This window comes from Brachypodium distachyon, chromosome 1 (genome assembly GCF_000005505.3).
Source record: "Brachypodium distachyon strain Bd21 chromosome 1, Brachypodium_distachyon_v3.0, whole genome shotgun sequence".
NCBI classification, from domain to species: domain Eukaryota; kingdom Viridiplantae; phylum Streptophyta; class Magnoliopsida; order Poales; family Poaceae; genus Brachypodium; species Brachypodium distachyon.
In genome coordinates this window covers 55,682,823-55,708,320 of record NC_016131.3, presented here as the reverse complement: position 1 = coordinate 55,708,320, position 25,498 = coordinate 55,682,823, and the positions used below count along the sequence as shown (strand labels likewise).

Sequence of the window (25,498 nt, the reverse complement as noted above, 5' to 3'; positions counted from 1 at the left end):
CACGTCCATGCCCGTGCACTATGTCTGTATGTAGATTAGCATTAACAAAAACATTAATTTACCTGGAAGAAAAGGTCCCACAAGTTTATATATGAGATAAAAGAAATATCTATAACGCAGTCCACATCGACATTGATAGCCGTTAGATCAAGATCTTCTCTTCTCTTTTTTTTTTGGAGTGTTAAATCTGGAGTATAACCTGTGGTGATAGGAGGTATAACTATCCCTGCTAAGCAACGTCTGTTGCTCTTGCTCAAAATTATTTAAACGGAATTGTTAGGGAGCAGTCGCCAGAGATTTTATAATTTCTCAGTCCACGCACATTGACTGTTCATCCGTCCCGGCACGCAGAGATTCGTGTTGTTTCTGGTTTTGGCTTTCGCGTCCGGAGTTGTGTTTTGTGTCACGGGGCTTTGCAGGCTGGTACAGGTCGGGGTTTGGGGCTTTCTTGGGCTTTTGTTGCCCACATCTGTTATTTATGTTTAGGTGAGGGAGATGCGCAGTCAGTTTGCCTCATCGTCTCCCCTGTAGGCATCTCTGAAGCAAGTTCGTCTCGAGGAAGGAAGGGGGTCGGGAATCTCGCCGTCAACGGCTTAGAACTGTTTTCCGCCGGTCCGACGCGCGGCTAGTTGGTATAGTTTGTGCGCCTTCTCCCTTCTTTTTCTTCTCCACCAGTGTTTGTTCCAATTCCTTTTCTAGGGTTTCTGGTCTCCTGTGGCGGCTGGCTGTTTTGCCCGGGGTGGTGGTGGTGGTGGTGTGTGTGTGTGTGGGGGGGGGGGGGGTGGGGGGGGGGGGCTCAATCTAGTGTAGGTTTAGTATGTGATTTTTAGGTGTTGTCTACCCAAAGCGATCACCAGAGCAAGTGATTTTTTTTTTGCAATGGATTGTACTGTTCTTGTTAATAGAGGTTTTGTTTTTATACAGGTTTTCATAGGGATTTTTGTACAATCCTCTTGCACCGAAACCAGCAAAGCATTGGGGTATTCATGGACCACACACCTTTTTTCTTGTAGGGTATTTTGTAAGGGTTTTGTAATCTTAGACCAAATAGCTAAGTTTACTTTCATTTTTTTGCTTGTCATGTACTCATAGGTATGTTTGTTTCACAATTCTTGTCATGTACTCATAGACTAAACTGTAACTCATAGGTATGTTTGTTTCACAATTCTTTTTTCTTTTTTTGCTAATAGAGAGGAATGTGGTCTTTGATTATATTTTTTGCTTGTCATGTACTCATAGACTAAACTGCAACTCATAGGTATGTTTGTTCACAATTCTTTTGTCTTTTTTTGCTAATAGAGAGGAATGTGGTCTTTGATTATATTTGGCTGGTATCTACTTTTCTACTGCAGCTGGAAATTGCAAGCATGGGCTTGCATTATTTATGATTTTTCTTTTTCTCGTTTTGTTATCTAGGTCATGTATCGCCGCTGCAACTCTTGCAACGAGTTTGATGTAGTTTGCAAGCGACCTAATGTTTGCTTGTCATCTTTTACCATCAAGATGGTTGGTGGGTGCGGGGATCGTGCGGTATGTGTTTTTTTTTTCATTTTCTCTTCCGGCAACTGTTTAATTTGACACTGCACACATTGTCAATTTTACAGGCTGTGCCTCAGTACTTCAAGGATCGGCTGGACGACTTTGCTCAGAATTTCCTTGTTTTGAGGGACTACACTGGGTTTAAGTTTGATGTGTACATTGATAGGAGGGATCACATTAGCGTCATGTGTGGTCCCTACTGGAAACTTTTCGCAAAAACACATCATCTGAAACCCGGTGACAGTGTTCGTTTCTTTGCTGTGGAGCACGGCACTGCTTTTCAAGCTGTGGTGGAGGGGCAGGTGGATGTCTTTGGCCAAGATGCAGCCATTTTTGGTCAGTCTTTCTTTTGTTGTATTGTTTCTTCTTTCCTCTTTCCATTTTGCCTGTGTGTATTTACTTTATTTTCCATGCAGGGTTGCCTGAAGTTGGCGACGATGTGCGTCATCTGTTCCACTCCATTGTTTTTACTGACATCGATGCGTTACGTGATGGTGATGTCAGAAAAATTCTTGGTGTTTTGGAAATCTTGCATGCCTATGTTGATTTTCTGCGTGAATTCATGGTGCATAGGATGACTGATGTGGACATGGCGTCTGGAGTTTTTGTGAGTTTTGCCTGATGCAGATGTTTATAAGATTTTTCCGTTTAATTAGCTTTTATTCTAATTGCATGCGGATGTTTCAATTGCATATGTTATATTTTTATAGCAATATTTAATTTTTTTATAGCTTTTAAGTTTTGTTATTTTTCCGTATGGCTGGTTACTATACTTGTCTAAGTTAGCAAATTATTATTTATTTTAAGGAAAAATAGCTAAGCTTGCTTCCATTTTTATCTCTTGTGTAGGAAATTCCTATGCAGATTAGGCATGCACTGAAAATCCCACATTCTGGACATGCTAGTCTAAATTCTCCTACACTAATAAGAGAATCGGTGGCCGTAGAATACAAATCTACACTCAATGGGAGCACTTTTATTATTGATCAATGGGGAGAGTTCTGCACTCGCGTTGGAATCAACAACACAAGTGTTCTTTTGGTTGAGTTGGACACTATGACTGACTACCTGCACCTTCGTTTCTACATCATTCATCCTTGAGGAAGCGGAGGGGAAGTTACTGTATGGAGACTTTCATTTGTAGCTTATTTGGGGTTCTCAGGACATGTAATGTGTGTTTCAGTCATTTATATATGTGTGACCTAGTTTGTGGTGTTGGATGTGAAATAAGGGTTTCTTATATTTGGTTAGCATGTGTTTATGTGTTGGACTTGTTTGTTTTGCCTAGTCAGTGATGTGTGCCTTTTGAAGTAACTAGTTTAAGACCGATGAGTCAGGCTTGATTTTTTTTTGGCCCACAACAACATAGTCAGTGGGTCATTTTTGAGGTAGAGAGTGTGAGGCCTGTAGTTGTCTCTTTTTTTTTGGCGAAACGGTGGTGGGAGGGGTGGGTCGTGCGCTAGGCTTTCTTTGTGATGTCTTGGGCCTCTTTTTGACAAACACCGACGTATGTTGTCGAAGAGGCTTGTGGGGTGTGTGGAGCAGTTCCATGGCCCCCTATCAGTGGCGTGTCTAAGAAACCCGCCACTGATGGCCTGCTATCAGTGGCGTGTTTGCTCAACACGCCACTGATGCCCCCCTATCAGTGGCGTGTTTGCTCCACACGCCATTGATGGCCCCCTATTAGTGGCGTGTCTAAGAAACCCGCCACTAGTGGCTCCTGTAGACCTTTGAAGATCGAAAAATTCATAACTAATTCATAAAAAATCGAACAAATGTGATTCTTTTTGGTAATGTCTTAATTTTTACTTCTTAACATGATGGGACAATAATATAACACGATAACACTTATCAAATGATTCATGTAGTACAAATTTGTAATTTACCAGAGTTCATGTTTGTGGCTTCAAGCTAAATGACCAAACTTTTGTCAATTTTGTTGCCATAGTTTATGATTATTTACCCCTTTTTTGCACAAAGGTGTGTATTGCAATGCCAAAAAATGTTGCCAACATTTCAAAAAACATCCTTCACAAAATGGTCTATCAGGTATAAATGTTTATATATAGCTTTGAAAGCAGATGACCAAAGTAGTATTCATTTCTTTGTTATAGATAACGCACTCATTTTTGCACAAAGGTGTGCATTGCAATGCCAAACAATGTTGCCAAAGAGGTTTACAAGTTTCCTTGTTAAGAAAAAGTTTTTTTTCCCTGTCTTAAAGACAAAAAATAAATTTTAGAACCATCAGTGGCGGTTTACTGATGGGTCTAAACTAGTAAATTTTAGAACCATCAGTGCTTGCATGCTATTGGTGGAGCGGTGCACCCCCGGATCGGGGACATGTCCCTCCCATGACAGTTGATCTCCACCTCTGTTTTCATCTGGACCGTCCCTTCTCTCTCTGCTCCCGTCTCCTCTCCTTATCCATCCCGAGTGGCCAACTCCCCACGATCTCCTCCACCTCCCCTTGACGACAATCTCTCCCTCCACCTCTCCTCCCTCTTCGCGTGGGCGTCGGGCGCCGCCCCTTCTCTTCCCTGCTGGGCGCCGCCCTCTTCCCTCGTCGTGGTGGACGCCGGGCTCCGCCGCGGCTCGCCTCTCCTCCTCGTGGAGCTCCCAGATCTGGCGGACAGGCGCGCGAGGGAGCCGACGGTGTCTCCACCTTCCCTGCTGCTGGAGGAGGCCGGCCTTCTCCCTTCCTCAGGCCGCCCTCCTCTGACGGACGCGCTACGGAAGCCGGGTCGACGTTGGCGTCGAGCTCTCCCTTGGTTGACGGTGACGGAGGAGGGCAGCTGCTGTTGAAGATTGACACGATGGAGCTCGAGTTCTTCCAAGCTCCCTCTGATTCTTATGATTTCCAATCTCCTGTGATTTCTATTCTTACGATTATTTCAATTTCTTCTAACTGTGTTGGTCCTTGACTTGGAAAAGGGAGATCTTAAGTAGACTGCATGATTAAGTGGACTGTATGCACATCAAGTTTAATTTTGTTTTGTTTTTGATTTGGGATTCAACAAAGCCGGTGTTTTTTATTTGGGATTCAACAAAGCTAGATGCTGCATGTAATTTTTGTGCCAATTTGTGTGTATCGCTGATTCATCTGTTAAATGTGATCTAAGAATTGTATATGGAATAAATAGTGGAATGTATGGACTGTGTATGTAAAATAATAATATGTAGTTATTTTTTTATTTCCTAAATACCCAACGGTGTCGTGTGTGTGCACTGAACACGCCACTGTTGGCAGAAGGACATGGGTGGCGGGTGTGCCCTGACCGACAGTGATGGGTCACCCATCAGTGACGGGTTTTGCACACGACACTGATAGCGCGATTATCAATGGCCAGAAGTCAGTGGCGTGTGAGGCACACGCCATTGATAGCCTTTTTTGACCGACACTAATACTGATAGTCTGTTTTGTACTAGTGCTTTTAGTTTAACTTTTATGTTGTCGACGTCGTTTATATTTTGTAGTTTTCAACTCATTTCTTTCCATTTATACTTTTCATCTGTTGATCCAGATTTCCCTGAGGGATTTGTCATTTGTCAACAAGAAAGAGAAACCTCTGCCTATCCGAGAGATTACTCTGACGACCTTTCCTTTTCAGTCCCGGGATTTCATCCGATATTATCAACTCTTTAATAATTGCTGATTTGCAGATCTTGCTGAAATGAAAACGTTGAAGGGAAATCACTTGCAGATCTTGCTGGTATTATTAGCTCCTTAATAATAGTTGATTTGCTCCCAAGAAGATAAGAATAGACCGATTAGGGGATCGACTATGCACAAGCACCTAGCAATAATTAGGGAAGAAGTGAATAGCCAACAAGGATAGCAGAAGGCATCATGATCGCATCAGCAGGCACAGTTTGGATGGATAAATTGGGCCAGTGACTCATGGCACACACACAAACACACATGATATGCTAACCAAGCTCCAGTTTGCATGAGCAGACCATCGGATAAGTAATTCAACAGTTGCTATCAAAGGTAAAGCACGGTATATGATCTGGCCAATGCCAACCAAGAGAAGAGGCACCCCGCACAGGTTGCTTCTAGCTAGCTAGGAGCATATTTAAACCCCAGATAAGCAAAAAAGGTGATAGAGGCTAGCTACCTATGACCATTAGATTATGGAGATTAAAACAAAGATGGGTGAATGACCACGAAAGATTTGTGAGTACACATTAGCTAAGCTGGTGAAAAAAGGTGCGGGCTGGGCCCGGTCTGACATCATGCATGAATGCTCACTCTCACTCGGAACTAATTACGTGAACTAAAACCATGACAAAAATTTAGAGACGGAATGAGTAATTTACGCTGTTTTTGTTACACGTCGGTTCCATACGCTGCAATATTCACATGCCTACATCGTGCAGACAGAGCCACGCACATTCTAAACTGAACGTAATAGTGCTCTGTCTTGTCGGTAATACTCTGTCTTTTGTCAAATTCGAGTGATCGATGCATCACACAAGTCCAGAATTATATTACTCCTCTTCTCAAGCTGTGTTTCACCCTTGTCTTTGCCTCCCAAGTCACAACTCACAACTACCGCTCCCCTGTTCTCCGTGTCTTCTTCTCCTCCAACCTCTCCACTAATCAGTACCCACTCCATCATAAGATAGTTATCCATTTTATTACATAGTGCACGTTTTTATTTAACCAAGTTTTTATGTATCTATTGTACCTAAAGGTAGATAAGTCTTAAGGTGCACATTTTTAGATCGTTTTTTTTTAGAAACATTTTTAGATCGTTTTTTATTTCTGAAACGAGGGCAACTCCTGTGAAAAGTCCACAGACCACAGTAACCACCTGTACTAATTCTACACCCTTTCTTGCCAACTCCGGTCTCACTCCGGCAATCTTGCCATTCTCTCTTTCTTCGGTTCTTCCCCTTCCTCAAAGCCCACCATGGTGCACTACTTGGTATCAATAATCGTTTTGCTTGTATATATAACCCGTCTCTGTCACCCCAAGAATTTTGTGTCTAGATCAACCGCTTCCCCATCCACATTCTATTTCGGTCGGAATAGGAGCGAACAATCAACATGCTGGCGACGACGAGCTTTTTTTTTTTCTTTGATAACGGAAGCTCGAGATCAATACTACCATAAACCATAGAGTATTAGATCTCCGACTTAGTAGATGATGATATATTAGCGGCGTTTAATTTTGCACCGAATCAACATGAAAATTTTGTTGGTTGCGTTAGTTGGCACAAGATTTTATATCAGATTATCTTTTGGATTTTTATTGCATTTAAAATGGAATATATTGCGAACCAGAGAATAATTGTCAGGATTCATTAATTTCTGTAGCACCAGATTTGATATCTGACATCGGTCCATTTAATTCAGGTGGCATTTATGCTCCCTGTTTTTCATAAAAGTTGGCGTATTTGGTTTCGTTAATATGTGATTTATATGATACAGAACGTCGAAACCATCGTTATTAGCAAGAATTTTGAAGAGGATCTATTCATATAGATTTCATGCATGAGAAAATACATATGAATTTAGTAATTTTTAGTCAAAAATTTGTCTTAACGAAACCAAATATGCTAACCTTTGTGAAAAAAAGATATGCTAGTTAGCGTTTTTCTTTTCTGTTCACTGAGAAAATTCAAGCGCCTCCTCCCCTTAATTTAGCAATGCCACAATAACGAAAATCCTTTTTTTCCCGAGACCGACAACATGTATTTCTTTCATGCTTTAGAGTTGATAGCGGTAGAGTTTAAATATGGTGATAGAACTGCCGCGGTAATCTTTACGATCGAGTATTACCACCCACACGAGGCCACGAGAGACAAAATAGAAATGTTAATCTTTAGTTAATGCACAATAGATGGCCGGTTCACAGCGATTTTGAGCACCAATAAGCTAAACTTGTACAGTATGCGTGTGTTTCCACGGACTCTTAAACATAAATGCCCTACACAGAAAAAGAAATTATGAAAACTTCTTGCTACTCCAGCTAATTAGCAGAGAAAAAAAACAATACCGATCCGGAGGCTCGTGGGGGCCACCGGAGGCGCGCGTGCGGATTTGAGGTCAGTCTCACCATCTCGCACGCGTCAGGGACGGACGAAGCGATTTTTTCTTCCCGACTCGTGGTTTCGTGGGTTAGACAGACCGATCCCCCAATTGGGCTGGACCCAGGTCGAAACACTATTTCCTTTATTATTAGGCATAGATTCGGTATATGTATATTTGAAACATGGGTAGTGCTTCCTACTATATTAATCAAAGTTTTTAAAATCTCAGTCACATTCCTATTCCTAAGCCTTTGGCTCAACACGAAGCTCAACATCCACCGATCCTGATCTTCAGGCCGTTCCATTATTTCCGTATATACGTAAAGACTACTCCATACTAAGAATTCCAAGCAGCCAAGGATTAGCAGAGCTAGCCATTTTGAAAAATTCCAGTTGGTCACTGATGGGATGCCTATATAAGACGCAAGTGTCTTTTATAGCGGTGCCGGTATGTACTGGCACGCTATCGCCCGTTCGTTCGCCTCGTGATTCGATCTGCCCGATGGGATTCTCATACGGTCTCCCGTATATGACATGTATTGGTTATTTTCCACGGCTCGGTGGGTTCGTGGGCCCGTGTGTGGGGGTATCCGTATATGGCCCCGAAATATCTCAGTCCCCACCGCCCCTTTGTTGACCCGACCCTTCTTCTCCCCCGTCGTCGGCACACGTGTCCCCAAATCGTTGCCGTCCGCCGGGAAGCCGCGGTTCTCCATTTTACACCAAAAGGATTGATATTCTCTCATTTCTCCTACCATTTCTCCTGCATGCGGGGTACTACATTCCTCCGCGGAAGCGCCTCGGGACCTCGCCTCCCGGCGCGGCCTGGTCGTGCTTATTTCTGGTGAATATCCGCCGCCGCCTGGGCGTTCGTGTATCCGGCGGGACCTCGCGCGCCGTTCTTTTTGTGGTTCATGTGAAGAATCATCGCCGTGTGGTTTACGAGCGGTGTTGGTGGACTGATGCACAAGAACCCTAGGTAATATTTCCCCTTTCTCCGTAATTTTGTACGGAACCGAGGTGTTCTTTCTGCGAATATGGTTGGTCACCTCCTCACTTCCATGCTTCCTCCAGCTCAGATGTTGTTTATGTGTTCCGTCTGAATGGTACATGTTACATGTACCATTCAGTTTTCATTTGTGCGTGCATGAATGGTATTGCGATTTCGGGAAAGATTGGTATTAGACAGTGGCGATTCTAGAACCTCAAATGAGGGTGGGCTCAAAATGACAAAACACTATACTAAATTGACTTCAAAAGAGGGACTATCGTCTAATGTGATTCAGATTCATACATCAATGTGTGATAGTATTGAAAAACACAAAAATACAATTAGATACCTTGCTAAGTTGCTAATATAACGAGAATTAGTCCCCACATAACAGTATGCATCGGCTATCAAGTGACATGCACGTCAAAATAAGCAAAATCAGTGAATACTAGCTAGGCTCCAAATTATATTAAATTCAAAATAATTATGTATATCTCTAAGTTATTACGTTTCTTTCTTTCGGCAAATGTCCTCTGCGATCTTTCATCGATTGGAATCGCTTCGTAATTTTAGCATCATCAATACTTTTGAATATCTCCTGCTCGGTGTAGCACACCATCAAGTCATTGAGCCACCCATCTGATAGCTTGTTTCGCAAATATGTCTTGATGATACTCATTGCTGAAAATATTCGCTCAACAGATGCCGTAGCCACAGGAAGGATCAATGTAAGCTCAATAAGCCGATAAACCAATGGGAATGTTTTATCTTTTTTTGTTTCAACCATCAATTGAGAAAGTTTGGAAATATCAGAACACCCATGGAATTTCTCACTTCTCCCGATATTAAGAATGAAGATTTGTAGCTGACTTCTTAACATTAACCGATCGGAGATGGTGAAATCCGCTTCATAGATCTCAGCAAGTCGAACAAGTTTATCAACATTAAACATAGCGAAGGAGTTGCTTGGATTAAGACAAGACATGCATACCAATAACTCTGAGGAAACTTCATTGAAGCGATGATTTATCTCAGTCATAGTCGCATCAATAGCAACATTGAATATACCGACCTTGTAATAATGGCGTAGAGTCACTTTATTCTTCGACCGAACAGATTCACCCATTGGTACAGTAAGATCATCCATATTTGGCACATTTATGCCATACTCCTCACAAAAACTTTTCACTTGGTCAAGTAATGGTTCCCACCCATTGTCCCTGACATCTTGCAAGCGTGTTTTCACATCTGAGATTAAACCCATAGCTTCAACAATATCTTGATCCTTCCTCTGCAAAGCTTGTGAGAGATCATTTGTGATGGTCAACAGGCCTATTAAAAAGTTCGGGATGAAAACAAAGTCATAACATTCCATCTTCTTTACCAAACCACCAGCTCCAACTACACTAGAGTGTTCACGAGCATCGGTACTTACAATTGTTAGCACATCTACTACCGACTCCCACATCTGATATATACGGAGCAAGGTTTTTAGGTGTGAGCCCCATCGAGTATCTCCAGGTCTTGCTAGGCCAGATTCCTGATGCAGCCCTTTTCCAGATGAGATCTTACCATTTTCTAACTTTTCCAACAAGACATCTTGGTGCTTTGCAATTAGTGTATCTTTTCTCTTGCAAGATGCACTCACTTGAGTAACTATCAATGGAACGTGGTTGAAGAAATCAGAAATACACTTACTGCACTTAGCAACGGTTACAACCACCAGTTGTAATTGATGAGCAAAGCAATGGACATAGAAGGCATGTGGACTATCGTCTCGAATCAGTTTCTGCAAACCATTAAATTCCCCCCCTCATATTTGAAGCTCCGTCATATCCCTGTCCATGTAGCCTAGAAATAGGTAAATCATGTAATGCAAGAAGGTGTAGCAGAGCTTCCTTTAACGCGGCAGATGTACAATCTGAAATATGCTTCATTGCAAGAAACCTTTCCATGACCTTCCCTTGATTGTTCACGAACCTACATGTGCCACAAAATTTAAGTGTTAGGAGAACTCATGGCATAATAATTTTATAAAAGATAGACAAAATATGTGAAGCTAACCTCACAATCACAGCCATTTGCTCTTTTATTGATGAATCTCTAGCCTCGTCAATAAGCACTGCAAAGTTCCTATCTCCAATTTCACTCTTAATTACAGATGTGACTTCTTGAGCGCAACATTTTGCAAGTTGCTTTTGAATATCTGAACAAACCATAAGTGCATTTCCTGGCCCCTTCTCAAATGCTTCCTTCACTTCACTATTCTTATCTTTGTACCACTCTAACAACTCTTTGAAATTTCCCTTGTTGATGGAAGTAGAAGATTCGTCATGTCCACGAAAAGCTTCCCCCTGTGCTATGAGATATCTTGCACAATCTAAAGAAGCCGTCAAACGGATTTTGTACGCTATTTCAGACTCTTTAGAGTAAGTATGTATTTTACTAGACACACTTGATCGTTGATTTATGAAATCTTCACATTTACCCCTTGCAATGTTATGGACACTATTTGGACCACCAACATGTTTTTTAAAAGCAGCAGTAGCGGTCTTCCAACGACTATACCCATCTCTTGAGAACACATCATTTCCAAATGTGTTGGGTTGTGCTGTTTTCTTGAAAAGAAAGCAGTAGAAGCAAAAGGCGGCATTCTCTTTCACACTATATTCCAACCAATCATACTTACCAAGCCATGATCTTTGAAACGATCTCCATACTTTACCATCAAGTGTCTGCTCAAAGACATGCCCATTTGCTTCTGTTCGACCCTTCAATAAATATGCCCTCCTCACTTCATCTCTAATTTCATTAGCATAATCTTCGATGGGTATCCGAAGAGCGGGGTCAGGAATAATGTGATTAGGATCAAATTCCAGTCGAAGCCTCTTAGGTCGATGTGTGCTCTCATCAACTGTGGAATTTGTGCTCACATTGGTTGCAGGATTTGTGCTCTCGCTGATTGGTGGAATTGGACCGCTCTCATTTCTCGGGGGATTTGGAATTGTTCTCTCAGTCTCATCGACGCCATCATCAATTGGTGGAGCACTTGATTTTTTCGTCAAATCCCGACGCAAATCGCCTGTACTGCGATCACCAGATGACACAGAACGTTTCTTCATTTGAAAATCTATTTCAAAAAATAAAAAATATACTACATCATTGATCAAACAAGCTAGTACGAAATAAACTGTAATTACATACACCAGCAGACAGCAGTAGTCGCTAGTTTACTAGCGTTTGCATGCTTTTTGTACCACGACTTTTCCTGGAAGCTGGCCGTCGGCCGCCTCAGCCTTCAACTTCCGTTCAGGCTCACGATCTGACCGGCGAAGTGGCGAATTAGCGATCCTGGCTGGTGTGTGCCGCGGCGGCTGCGTGAGCGAGACCAGAGGAATCGATCGAATCTGTTGTTCGTCTGCGGCTCGTAAATTGGGAATTGATCGATCTGATCACGATTCCTGCCGTAACCCCCCCTCTTGGGCCGCTATAAGGCCTCAAGTTAACCTCCACAAGGCCCAGTTAAGTATATTAGTCGGTATTGTTTTTTTTACGGGAGTTCTCTTCTTCCTTGGCTGATGAACTCCTTTGTTGAAGCGATCCTGCATCCCTGCACCTATATTTGACATTTTTTTTGCAAAAATGGAGGGTAGGCTAGAGCCTGACGAAGCCCACCTGGTGAAATCGCCCCTGTTTAGTACTGTGTGGTCCCCCTTATCGCGGAACATATACTTCTGGACAGCTCATCGGCACTGTTCATCTTCCCTGACCGCCGTAGTGCTACGCCGCCCCGACCGGCAAACAAATCGGAAGCTTTGATACCTGCCGCGACGGGAGGTAGGAGACGAGAGATTCCATAACCAGCGCTCATGCGGTTGCAATGGTTGCAGATCTACCATGCAGAACATCAATCGCAGCCCAAACCTAGCTCCATACGATATCTGGTCCGCCATGGAAGCGGGTGGTACGAATGGGTATTTCATGGAGCTCCTGAACAGCGTTGGACACCAGTATGCCGACCACCTCGGGTATGCTTGCTTCTGATTATTCTTATGAGTTCGAAGTTCCTGACTTGTCAAGTATCTATTCTGCGATGTCCTCCCCCATATGGTTCATGCGAAGAACGGTACTGATTTCGTTGAACTGTACATTTGAGTTTCATTAGTTAGTACTCAGCTATGTGGAGCATTTTAGCCTTTGTGCTTTCCTTTCCCGTAACACCATACACGAGTAGTGAACCAAAAATTGTAGAAACCGAATGTCCGCAAGTCATGTTGCAGGTTTCGTCAGCTAGATGATTCCAATCATCTTCTAGATAATGATACTGGTAATGACATTGCTGATGCTGTTGATACATGTTCGTATGGTCTCGGTGCCATACCGGAATCAGAATGCAGTGTATTTTCTGACAGCACTACGAAAGGATCACGTTGTTACTCATCCTTCAGTAAGTCAGACGTTCAACCGGCTGATGACGATGTCTCATCAGCAGATAGGTATGCGCATTTCAATCAAAGAATGTATGTTGCGCAAATGTAATCCTGAACATAACTCTGTCCATGCTGCAGCATTGTGAAGCGCACCGGCCACATCGAAGATTCTTTGAGGGAATTCTGCCAGGATAGGTCGAAGCAGTTGTTCAAACCTAACATTGGGCTTGAGTTTGAGAGCAGCGACGAAGCGTATCAGTATTACAACATGTATTCTTGGGTAATGGGTTTCAGTATTAGATGCGGTGATAATTTTATTGGGAAGATGGTAAGTGCAGGATGAAAGAGTTTTGCTGCCAACGACAAGTAAGCCATCTCAAACATTGAAGTCAGTACTTCTAACAAATTTTTATTAGTGCCGCACTAACAGTAGCTGAGTCCAACTGCAGGGTTTTCAAAGGAATACAAAGAATGCGACTACAAGGTGTGGTTGCAAAGCCATGATCAGAATATTGCTGAACGAAAAACTGCTGTGGTATGTGAAAGTGTTTGTTGAGGAGCACAACCACCCTCTCGTGGAGAGTTGTGGTGAGAAAAAACACCTTTTCTCACACAAACATATAGATCAGGCAACTAAGGACCTAGTCCGTCATCTGCGTGAAAACAACGTAAGCTTAAGTTGGGTCAATCTTATAATGGGCGGTATATATGGATCTATGGCAAATGTTCCGTTCACCAAGAAGTCGTTGCGTACGATCTGCTCAGAAATTGCTCGCGACTCCCTCGAGGATGACGTTAGGAAGACTTTAGAGAACTTCCATGAAATGATCGCTAGCGACCCAAAATTTGTTTTCACTGCACAAGTAGACTGTGATGACTGTCTTAGATCTCTCATGTGGACAAGTGGTCGTAGTAGAACCCTGTACCAGCACTTCGGTGATGTGGTCACATTTGACACGACCTATGAAACTAATATATACAAGATGCCCTTTGGAATGTTTGTTGGAGTGAACAATCATTTCCAGAGTGATCTATGCTGGCGTGCTGTTGACAAATGAAACGGCTGAAGATTTCAAGTGGGCTTTCGAGGAATTTGTTACTATGATGGGTGGCAAAGCTCCAATTACAATGCTTACTGGTATGTGCAAATTCTTTTTGACATCCTTATGCATGATGTTTTTAAAATAATCTGCCACTTTGTATGCATGTAATCCGGAACATCGTATTAGCGTATTGTGCTGACATTATTGGTATTACGAATCAGTATAAGAATCGTTGTAAAAATGTAGGTTATCATGCTGCTTCATATAACAGTAGAGCAGAGTTATCTGTTTGGCGTATAGCGGGCCTTGTCGATGTTGTGACCTGTGTCCTCGTAACATCAGCAGCAGCACTTGACTTTGGATTTCCTGTTGCAGACCAATGCCTCGCGATGACAATTGCAATACGGGAATCTCTTAAATCTACCCACCACAGATGGTGCAAGTGGCATGTTTTGCGCAAAGCAAAAGAGGTGTTGTCTCATGTCTACAGAGGACACCCGACGTTTGCTGGAGATTTCAACAAGTTGATAAACCATATGCTTACACCAGAGGAGTTTGAAGCTGCCTGGCATTCTCTGGTGCAGAGATATGGTCTGGTGAAGCATCCTTTCATGATTCGAGCCTACGAGTCTAGAGATAAATGGGCTAAGCCATATTTCAATAACATTTTTTGCGCCTGCATGACAAGCACGCAAAGAAGCGAGAGTGCCAATCATGTGTTGAAGATATATGTTCCTGCGAAATCATCGATAAACATGTTTGTGAAGCAGTACAGCAGGCTTATCAAAGATCGAGAATCTGCTGATAATGAAGCTTAGAAGAACATGCATCAGGTATGTTTGAATACGAAGCTGTACCCGGTCTTTCTGTAACATATTTTATGTTATCTATGCCATTGAAATGTGAGACATACTCTGCACTGTCCGTTAACAGAAATCAGTGAAGACAGCTTACGGGTATCCGCTGGAGAAGCATGCCGCAGAAATATATACTCCAGCTGTATATGGCAAGTTCAAAGAAGAGCTTCTGAAGTCAACTCATTACGTGGTTCAGATGAACCGTGATGATTCATCATTTGAAGTAGAACATATAGATGCTGCGGAAAGAGAATCCTGGTCACGAGTACAATTTCTTATTGAAATTGTCAGCCCTGACGGCTATCACAAATGCGATTGTGGATTGTTCGAGCACTTTGGAGTGATATGTTGCCACATAATAACAGTAGATGATTTTGAACCTCTGAATTGACACTGTTTGAATTACTATGCTCGTCTGTTCAGATTCAACGCACATTGGCGCCAGTTGTTGCTCCATTGTGCTTTCTGCTAGTAATCTTCAAATTTCTAAACTCTCCTGTACGGTACTTGACTTGAAATTGCTTTTTTTATTAGGTCATGATACACAAAGGTGTTTGGATGATACCTCCTTGTCATATTGTGAAGAGATGGACGAGGGAAGCAAGAGGGCAGATGGCCGCGGTGGTGCGTAATGGTGCACAGAATACACACATGACGCTGTTGATGATGTGGCAACAAGTTCTGCACTTCGCAACACTTGAGCTAAACAACATGGGCCAATACGATGACAACACATTTAGTATGGCGATGAAATCGATTGAGAGTATCAAGAATGATATAAGGGCATACAAGAAGACGATTAGCCGGACTTGCCAGGTAGGGTACAAGTCAAATCCGGTTGAGTTGTCCGGGGAAGAGGAAAGTGGGGAATCTTCTTCCATCCCAACTTCTCAGCTCCAGATATTTGATTCCGGTAAGAACATAGGTCTTGTTGTATCATCAATCAAAGCTCCATTGATCAAGAAGATGAACGGAAGACCTACGAACAAGAGATTCATGTCACACTTCGACGCGACGATAAGGAAGGGCAAAAAACCAAGGCAGATGAATGGGCCGATATCTGCCCCCGGAGGTCGATCTGGTGTCAAGCAAACAAGGTTTTGCAGTGTCTGCCACTACGAAGAACATGACAGGCGCAAGTGCCCATCGAAAGATCTGTGCTAGACCTGATGCTTGTGAACTCTTGTAGTGCCCTATTTTGCAATGTTTGCCATGGCCCAAACTGTTACCTTGATGTGTAGACTATTTGGCCACTGAGCTATGTAGTAGTCGATAAGTAAAACTTGTGTCCTGTACTTTGGTACTGTAATGAACATGTACGTGTTGATGCTCAGGCCGGGAAATAGTTCGTTGCCACTTCACATCCTACTTTTTATGTACACAATGCGCACGGAATGCACGATGTTGTACACATGCTCAGCATGAGAACGGCTGCAGTTGTAGCTGCCACATGACGTTTCAGTTAACAATCAAACATTTTAGAGATGTACAGAGGATTGTACCACTCCATGACGATGCAGAACCAAAGCAGCAGGTCACCTGGCACGGTAAAAACTGATAATCACAGGACAGAAAATTTAGAAGGTGCAAAATACTTCATATAGGTAGCGGTACAAGACATGTTGCAGCATGCAGAGCAACATTCTAACATAGATGATTACAGAGGTTAACGAAGACATGAACAAAAGGAACCCTGCAATTCTAATACTAACCTAACCCAGTTCTTCAGTTATGGACTACAGGTATCTAATGTTCCCAAAATGTATGCCTGCCAGATTGTCCTACATATTTGACGCTCCTATCTCTCCTGCCATGCTAGTACATGTGCAGAGCAGCAAACACAGTAACTGCGATGAGAAGCATTGCGAACAGTGTGGTAAGAAGCAGACGCATCTCCTTTGACTTTGTCGTGCTCTCTAATGCGGAGCTTGTCATTCAAGTTCATCTCGATCTCATAGACCCTGTTGTCACTAAGAACACGGTTCCATTCCTTCTCAGCTCTTTTAAGCTCCTTGCTCAATTCTGTACGCTTGTGCCACATGTATCTTATTGTTCTTTCGGCATTGCCCTCCCATTCTGCATCGATCCAATGCACGAATCTGCAAGCATCTTTTTTCTGGGAAGAAATTGAAGCGACAGGAAAAACGTCGGTTAAACAGATATGATTAGTCCTTTGTGATTTCGGAACTTGTTAGCTGATTCGTACAGAAAGATTGATTTTGGGCTTGGTTACCTCATTTGGGCAGGCAAGAAACCGCCTCCCGGTGTTGATGCCTTTGCTGGCCACTCGGCATATCGGCCTCTTGCCGTGCTTGCAAGTGATCTCCGAATCACTTTCTACGCCGTTGAAGGAAGCTTCCTCGTCGTGCACAGGTACACCGTGCACGTCTTCGACATCCTGCTTGATGAAGTGCGAGGACGTGGTTTCACAGTCACAGTACTAATAAACAAGAGAGGAGATGTGGATTACCGAGACGCTGAAATCGTCGTTGGATTCATTGTTAGACCAGTTGTGGGACGTCATCCTGATCGATCGGTGCTGCCTCTGAACTGAGCGTAAGGAAGATGGATTTGTAGATATTAGTGCGTACGTAATTCTGCAGGTCTAGGTTCTGCAGGTTGGTGGGGTTGGTGGGGATAAGAACAAGGAAGTGGAGGCGAAGAGGCGAAGCATTAAGTACAACATACACGTGCGAATTGTGGCGTGGGCTTACCGGTGGAGGCACGTTCGGTATATCCGAATGGTTTATTATTTCGGCATATGATGGTACTGGCATCCAGGCATGGATGCGAGAACTGTAAGATAGGACCAAATGGTAATTGCAAGATGAGATGTTGATGGTAACGGTACATCTGACACCGGGTGCGGAACGTTTTGGTACGTACTGTAGGTATCGTTCGATGGTTATACCATTAGTTCACCATATTATGATGATGGGATTGTTGTATGGAGCACCGCATACCTTTATTGGTGCGGAAGCGTGTTAACATTCCATCTATGCAGCTCCCCTTAGTAAACTATTTCACGGAACATACAAACCGGCAACGATATATATAGACGATTGTATGGACCATTGGGCTCTTACGAACATGGCACGTACGATATGCTATTCATACGTCATATGTGAGAGCTCTCATCGGTAGAAAGTTGTCGCATTCATACCATATGCCGTTAATATACCGTTTGTACCATAGTTTATATGCTGTCCGTACGATGTACCATTCGTATGTGCGGACGCATACCATTGTACCATGTACCAGTATGGACTGCGTGGTTGACTCATACTGTTTTCATGTGATACGAGGTATCTGTATGGCATATGCTATTCAAACAATCTTGCGATGCAAACATATAAGATATGCCATTAATACTATATGTAGACCGTACCACACGACATGTACCACAACAGCATCTGACAGTATGCCATGTGTCCTTCAGTTATACCATTGGCATGTACGGTATGTGGTATATGCCATGTGACTTGTACGATGTGACAAAATATGATTTGGACGTTAGCTTCTGCATGTACCGTACGGTCCGTGCATGTACATGTACCATATGACAATAAACCATGCACCGTTGACTTGTGCATTTTACATATAATACCAGTAATCTGTACTAGTCGCTTGTACCTTGTGCATATCATACTCCCATTGCTACCATAAACATTCCATACCGGATTTTATGTGCTACTCGCAGGACATACCATTGGTACCATATACCGTGTACCCACATCATTGGCATATCATATCTGGTATGCGTATGCGATATGCCCTCCATACCATTAGACGATGTACCACAATGGACTATATGGTTGACATATACCATCTGCATGTGACATGTGGTCTCCGCATGGCATATGCCATTCATACGATGTTGCGACGGGGACATATAAGACGTGCCAATAGTACTACATGGAGTCCGTACCACACGATGGGTACCGTTATAGCATCGTACAATATGCTATGTGTCGTTCGGTTATACCATGGACATGTATTGTATGTGGTAGATACCATGGTACCGTTGACCTAAACCACGTACGATACGCCATTCATACGACATATATGAGAGCACGCATCGGTAGGAAGTTGTCGCATTCATACCATCTACCGTTCATGTACCATTCACACAATAGTTGACGTGTTTCCCATACGATGTACAATTCATATGTGTACCCTTGACCTGAACCATGTACAGTCCGTACCACACGACATGTATCATTACAGCATCTTACGATATGCCATGTGACTTGTACGATTTGACAAAACATGATGTAACGTTGGCTTGTACATGTACCGTACGATCTGTGCAGGTACATGTACCATATGACAATATATCATGCACCGTTGACTTGTGCCTTGTACATATCATACGAGGTATTTGTATTGGTAACCTGTACCATGTGCATATCATAGTACCATTGGTAGCATAGACATTACGTACCGGATTTTACGTGCTACTCGTTCGGCACACCATTGGTACCATACACCGTTCACACATATCATTGCCCTATCATATGTGGTATCCATAAGCCATATGCCCTCCATACCGATATACCATATACCACAATGGACTATACAGTTGACATATACCATTTGCATGTCACACGAGGTCTTCGTATGGCATATGCCATTCATATGATAGAGTCCGTAGCACACGACGGCACCATTACGGCATCTTGCACTATGCCATGTGACGTTCGGTTATACCATTGACATGTGCGGTATGTGATAGATACAGTGGTATGGTGGGGCAACATACCATGTACCGTTGACTTGAACAATGTACATATCATGCCAGTTATCCCTGCTGTACGCTATGTGCATGTACATACATGGCGTACCATTGATAGCATGTACCGTTGACACATAGCATTTCCATACCATGTGCGACAATGGAACATACAAGAGGTGCCATATACCGTCCATACCACACGACCTGTACCATTACAGCATCTGACAATATGCCATGTCTCGTTCAGTTATACCATTGGCATGTACGATACGTGGTACATACCGGGATAAGATAGGGTAATATATCATGGACCTTTGACTTCAACCAAGTACAAATCATAGCAGTTATCCGTACCGTACGCTATGTGCATGTACATGCATGATGTACCATTGACTTGCACGAGGTGACGTTGCCTTCTGCCTTGTACATATCGCCTTCTAAACATATAGCACTGGCATGAACTATTTACATATCAGACTTGGTAATCTCATGGCATATGCCATTCATACCATATGCGATTGCGAACAAATACCGTACAGGAAATACCAATATCCCTTATACGAATAGACGATGTAATAATTTCTGGGAAGGAATGCACACCGTGTTACCTATACCAAAGACGTATACTGTGAAGATATCATGTAGCAATGTACGGGTAACGTATACCATTTACATATCCCTTACACACGTATGATATGGACATCATGTATCATAAACAGATACATTGTAGGAAAGACATTGAAGGGTACATGTACTCTCCTATGTGAATACCCATCGAGATGTCCGAGCGGTTAATGCCATTGAGGTGAACGCATGCGCATGCACATGTTGCATTCGAATGGTACAATGGAACTTCGAACATACGGTACATCCGACTGGAATGGACATCCATCGTGTGACTTGAAGTCAGAAGCCGCACGCGGCATTAATGCAATCGCAAACAGTATAGCATTTACACACTGTTGTTCTTGAACAAAGCAAAAGAACGATACATGGAACTACAGTCCGGAGTGCATGACAAGTTCTGCATTACATATTGCGAAGAAAGTGATTGGAATTGAATGGAACCCTTATCAAGATAACCCAGCCTTGAGATACATACGAACCCGGGCGGCTAATCCAAGACAGATGTTAGCGCGGGTGGTACAAGTCCGGTATTCCCTTCAATCGACATCATCTCGTACAGCAGTTCCTTCCGGCTATCTTCAAAGCATACCTGCGAACACACAAAAATTATGCGTGGGGTCATGTTGTCAGCTTCAGTACTCCTCGATAGTTTCTCATTTCAAGGTATGTAACCTGACAATAGTAACAGGTCACCTCTGAGGATGGTGTAACAAACTTAGTACCGTCGAAGTCCCTTATAGCAAGCAGTGTTGCAAGGCCAGAGTCGACACTGCATGTATGTAAGAGTATATCATCCGATGTACATCACACCACCCTGTAATGTCTATGTTGAAACATAAATAGGCAAGTGGATAATTTTCATAAATACCTCCTGCAACCAGGCACGAAGGGCATCACATAATTGTTCTTGAAAGATGTCCAATCTATCTGCCAACCTTTGAATAATAGCTCAATGCATTTGGACAGATAATTTTGGATCTGCTGGACATTGTGGTCATGTAGTTTCGTCAATTCTGCAGACGCATCTTCATGGTACGTAGGGTCCAAGATATGAACAAGATTTTTTCTCATGTCCCAAAAATAAGACCACCATGTTTGAACCACAAGTCCTGGCAGAACAAGCTGCAATACACGTGATATAAGGTTGTAGGCAAAAAATACTTGGACCAGGCAGTTTTATGGAAAACCAGTGACTAAACCAATCATACCATTTTGCACTCTGAAATTTCATAGTCGCTGCATCTCGATATGAACTTCTCTCGGATGCTGCGCTCACTGATTGGATCTTCATTGGCAAGTGCATACATCTGGAAAGAAGCAGCGTTTAAAAAACAAGAAAAGGACATTTGTGACATCTATTGCAGTAGTAACTCAAGTTACGTACCACGAAATCTGACTCAAAGATATGTCTCCAGCACTTCTTCTGCCCTTCCCCGTACATGTTCCTATCGAGTTGGGTAAACCGTCGAATTGCAATATCAAATGCGTCATAGCTAAATGTTTGATTTCTCACGAAAATGTTCTTCAGATGGAGTCCAGAGATATCCACGACACGGGGATGTGCATGAATAATCCACCGACTGCAATACAAGGGGTGTTTGTTAGGAAAACAGCTGGCAAATTTATTATAACCTATCTTGCTTGGAGCAGTATTACCCTTGCAGAATGTACCATTGAAATGAAGATGTGTCTTTCGCAAGGTAATCAAACATTCCGTCAATGAATTCAGGAGGTCTCGGTTTCACAGCCGCTCCAAATATCCAGGGATTTCTTGCCATCGATACCATTACGCACGTTACCCTCTTGATAGGTGTATCCGCGAAGTCCGAGTCAAGTGCTCTTGCGTCCAATTTTAAGGACTCCTCGGTGTCCAGTAGTCTGGCCAAAAAACCAGACTCTGAGGTCAGGCGAGCCATGGTTGTTGGAGAATATGTAACCAACGGCTTCAGTACGTCAGGTGTCTTGAATGTACTGCTGCCACTATTATCCAGGGGACTAGCTGAATCGGGCTGTACTGGGGTCCTGTCGATGTTCAATGGATATGCAGTCGTCTCAGTTTGCGGCGGGAGATTCGCACGACATGTTGGTGCACCTACAGCAATGCATTAATAAGATTCTGTAGTTGAACGTCTGAACATTTGTTCTCATTTGCCAAGTTCTCTAGAGGAACAGTACCTTTGGCGGGTTCTGCTGCTGGAGCTGTCAGAGGACTGCATGAGTGTTTCATGCCTCCATGTTCAGATTGATGACCTTCAAGACACAACGTAAAGACTTTATGAGAAACAACATATTTGTGTGTGAAGGTGCTACCGTCGCTAACAAAATGGTTACCTGGGGGCCATATCTGCACAATACGACCTACCGAATTATTCTTTCTGGTGGATGTACCTAACATGTTGAAACAAGTTAGATATGGCAACAATGAGCAGGGATTTCATATTTGCAGGCACGGATTAACTTACAGTCGCTACTTGTATCGCCAGCACTTCCTGAATTATTTTGCGACCTTTTGAACAAGTTGTTTACCATAGGTCCTGGCAAGGATCCAGACCTATCAGCAGAGTTCGCATGGTACCGCATCCTTTTAGCAAGGGAAATGTTTTCTTCATCAACTGAGTTTTGTGTGGAAATGCATCCTCTTAGCAAGTGAATGGTTGTCTTGCAAAACCTTGTCGAGCATCTTCTTGAAATATAGTTCCACCTGGTTCTTCCACGGAGTGGTTGATCCTTTGGGCATGGAACAATCTAGAATGAACTATTTCGTGTTGTGCACATGATGGATCATTCTAGCATTGTGCAACTTAAGATCATCTACTTGTTTTAGGTTAAGCTGCAGACAGTTATGAAATAGTTAGATGTTAGTACTTGTGAGACTACAGGAGACAAGCACTTGGAATGATTGAATTAACAGCCCATGACATATGTTAGAACGGTACCTTCTGGTCCACCTTGCCTTGCATGTAGTCATCAAGGTAACTTGTTACAGCTGGCTTCACGCGCGGTGTCCTCATGCCGGTGCTATTTGATGGAGTTGACTCGAACTCTTTAAGCTACAAAATAAAATTTGATTGGTTACGACACTTCAGCTGGCAAAATTCATATCTTCCATGCATTGCCGTCACCTTGTTACAGCCATATGATGCCATGTTATCCTCAGAACATGAGCTAGTACTTGCTTTGTCTGCTTCAATCATCTTGTTCATTGTCTCACAGTCAAATGCTGCTATTCTAGGAAAGATCGCGGCAGGCCTGTTTAGGGCGCCAAAATTGATACTGTCGAGGTAGAAAACCTATAAACATACAATTCAGTCTTGCAGACATAATAATAATAATGTTGAGATAGCAGTTTAATTTCCTCGCCAACAAACCTGCTGGAACAGAGTGCATCCAGATACATTCTTAACTGGCCGGCCAGCTCTGATATCAGCTTGAACCTTTTTCGCAGATTCCATTAATTCATCAATGACCATCGTGCAGAAGTTTAACAGCTTGATATCTTTCGTATTTAGAAGCAAACCCCAATAATCTTGGATTCCATGATTTGTTCTGGATTTTGCTACAAGGAAGTGCCCGACAATAAAGCAGACAAGCGATACCTTGAATTGTTGTTGCTGAGTCTCGGTCATGCCACAAGTGTAATCTCTAGTAATCACTTCTTCAGCAACCTTCAGACTATTGGTCTCCTCTGGATCTGTTGTGATTGATCCAATTGCATGCCTTATGAAATCCATTTTCTCTTCTGGGTCATTTGTGCCTAAACCAATAAGTTGCTTCTGACCGCAGGGGATGTTTAGAACTCTATGCACATCTTGATCGCGCATTGGGAGCACAAAGTTCTTTCCAACCACAATTGCTCTTGCTTGGACATCAACATGGCTGAACAACCACGCTGTCATTTTGCGCGGTACCTTGTTTATCTGAGGCCACTTCAGAACTCCACCGAAGCCGATCTCACACAACAACTTCCTCTTGAAGTTGTCAAATTTGGTGACCACACCGACCACACGTTTGATGGAGCTATGCGAGGTTGCTGCATCACATACATCAATTTCTGTAGCTTTGCGGCTTCCAGTTTCAGAGCTTGATGGGGTCCCAATATCACTGTTTCTTTCATTGGAGGCACTCAGCACTTGCTTCCCCAAAGACATGTTGCTGTGAAAAGGACATTTGGGTACAGATACAAAAGGAGGACGTCTAATTTCACAATGCTGAAAGTACGGCCGTAGTAGTTACGATAGAACATGAATTTCCCCATCCCTAGATGTTCAAGTGCCAGATGAGACATGATGTACCGTTCATGGAAATACAACATTGGTGGACAACCGGGAGCATACGCCATGGAAATGTAACAAATTCACATTTATAAGGAGCACCATTGTGTTGTAGCCATACCGGCATACAGTTGCCGTTTATCAATAGGACTAAAATAAAGTACGGTTGGGAAAATATAGAATCAGTTGCCATACCGACATACCATTGTCATGTGCCATTCGGAAGAAACATACTAGCATTTCGGTAAAGAAATTACCATTGTCGTACCGGCATTCAGACTCATATCTATGCGGGCGCATGATATCCAGACCATTAAAAGAATACACATTCGGTAAAACCCTAATTAATTACCACACTGATCTGGCCGTGGTAGAATCGTCAAGGTATACACAAGCAGGGGCAAGTTATTAGAGATGAAAGCTTCCTGGAATTAGTTAGGCATACAAGTTTGCGGAACACTTTCTTAGATCGATGATGAGAAGTTGATTGAACTAACGCTGGAACAGATAAAGATAGAACAAACACAATAAGGAAACCGGAAAAAATACCTTGCGTACTCAACTTCTGGATCAGCACGGCGGTTCCCACTAACGGCAGAGTCTACATCCTGCGGACCAGTGATGATCAAACTCTGGTCTGCTGGTTTCGTTTGGCGGAGACGAAGGGGCGGAGGTTTCGTGGATTGTATACCAACACCAGGTACCGAAAAGTGGTACACAGCTGCCTGTGCGCATTAAATGCACAACGACGTAGACAGCAAAACAGTGCCATCCGTGAGTGCTCATTCAGGACAGAACGAATCAATATGGCTTCTTCCTCGGGGGCTCCTTCAATTAATTGCAACAGATATTACAGTAGAATGTGGAATTAAGGGCACATCTTGCAGCTCAGATACGCACGTTGCTCTGACAAGAAATTGTGTGCTGGCACACTTCGGGTACTATTATGGGGTTAATGTGTGA

General features: G+C 43.0%; 5 protein-coding genes across 9 annotated transcripts; 2 read left to right on the top strand and 3 right to left on the bottom strand.

The window, feature by feature from the left end:
* Window positions 1–212: 212 nt before the first annotated feature.
* On the top strand, window positions 213–2,856 carry LOC100834043. Of its 5 annotated transcripts, none has more exons than XM_024457784.1 (6): window positions 213–429; window positions 532–632; window positions 1,417–1,530; window positions 1,605–1,875; window positions 1,956–2,146; window positions 2,389–2,856. In XM_024457784.1, exons 3-6 carry the CDS (start codon window positions 1,420–1,422, stop codon window positions 2,638–2,640), a joined length of 825 nt encoding a protein of 274 aa, XP_024313552.1. In that variant the 5' UTR covers window positions 213–429; window positions 532–632; window positions 1,417–1,419; the 3' UTR covers window positions 2,641–2,856. The 5 variants fall into 5 exon arrangements, with proteins under 5 accessions (XP_024313552.1, XP_010228360.1, XP_003557565.1 ...); XM_010230058.3 differs by having other exon boundaries at window positions 925–1,530; XM_003557517.4 differs by adding an exon at window positions 925–980 and having other exon boundaries at window positions 213–632.
* Window positions 2,857–8,907: 6,051 nt separating this feature from the next.
* On the bottom strand, window positions 8,908–11,694 carry LOC100832211 (zinc finger MYM-type protein 1). The gene is made up of 4 exons (XM_010231757.2): window positions 11,061–11,694; window positions 10,637–10,952; window positions 10,520–10,552; window positions 8,908–10,269 (listed from the first exon to the last, which is right to left on the bottom strand). Exons 1-4 carry the CDS (start codon window positions 11,692–11,694, stop codon window positions 9,069–9,071), a joined length of 2,184 nt encoding a protein of 727 aa, XP_010230059.1. The 3' UTR covers window positions 8,908–9,068.
* Window positions 10,155–16,268, top strand: LOC106865385. Its single transcript, XM_024457654.1, has 2 exons — window positions 10,155–12,600; window positions 15,437–16,268. Exons 1-2 carry the CDS (start codon window positions 12,442–12,444, stop codon window positions 16,064–16,066), a joined length of 789 nt encoding a protein of 262 aa, XP_024313422.1. The 5' UTR covers window positions 10,155–12,441; the 3' UTR covers window positions 16,067–16,268.
* On the bottom strand, window positions 16,261–17,426 carry LOC104582304. The gene is made up of 5 exons (XM_010231756.1): window positions 17,373–17,426; window positions 17,136–17,300; window positions 16,751–17,018; window positions 16,405–16,456; window positions 16,261–16,345 (listed from the first exon to the last, which is right to left on the bottom strand). Exons 1-5 carry the CDS (start codon window positions 17,424–17,426, stop codon window positions 16,261–16,263), a joined length of 624 nt encoding a protein of 207 aa, XP_010230058.1.
* Window positions 17,427–20,600: 3,174 nt separating this feature from the next.
* LOC112270010 lies at window positions 20,601–24,064 on the bottom strand. Its single transcript, XM_024457617.1, has 12 exons — window positions 23,633–24,064; window positions 23,387–23,554; window positions 23,201–23,314; window positions 22,727–23,094; window positions 22,596–22,652; window positions 22,440–22,514; window positions 21,921–22,356; window positions 21,649–21,844; window positions 21,473–21,571; window positions 21,133–21,386; window positions 20,958–21,033; window positions 20,601–20,853 (listed from the first exon to the last, which is right to left on the bottom strand). The coding sequence occupies exons 4-12, from the start codon at window positions 22,842–22,844 to the stop codon at window positions 20,752–20,754; spliced, it is 1,413 nt and encodes a 470-aa protein (XP_024313385.1). The 5' UTR covers window positions 22,845–23,094; window positions 23,201–23,314; window positions 23,387–23,554; window positions 23,633–24,064; the 3' UTR covers window positions 20,601–20,751.
* Window positions 24,065–25,498: the final 1,434 nt, after the last annotated feature.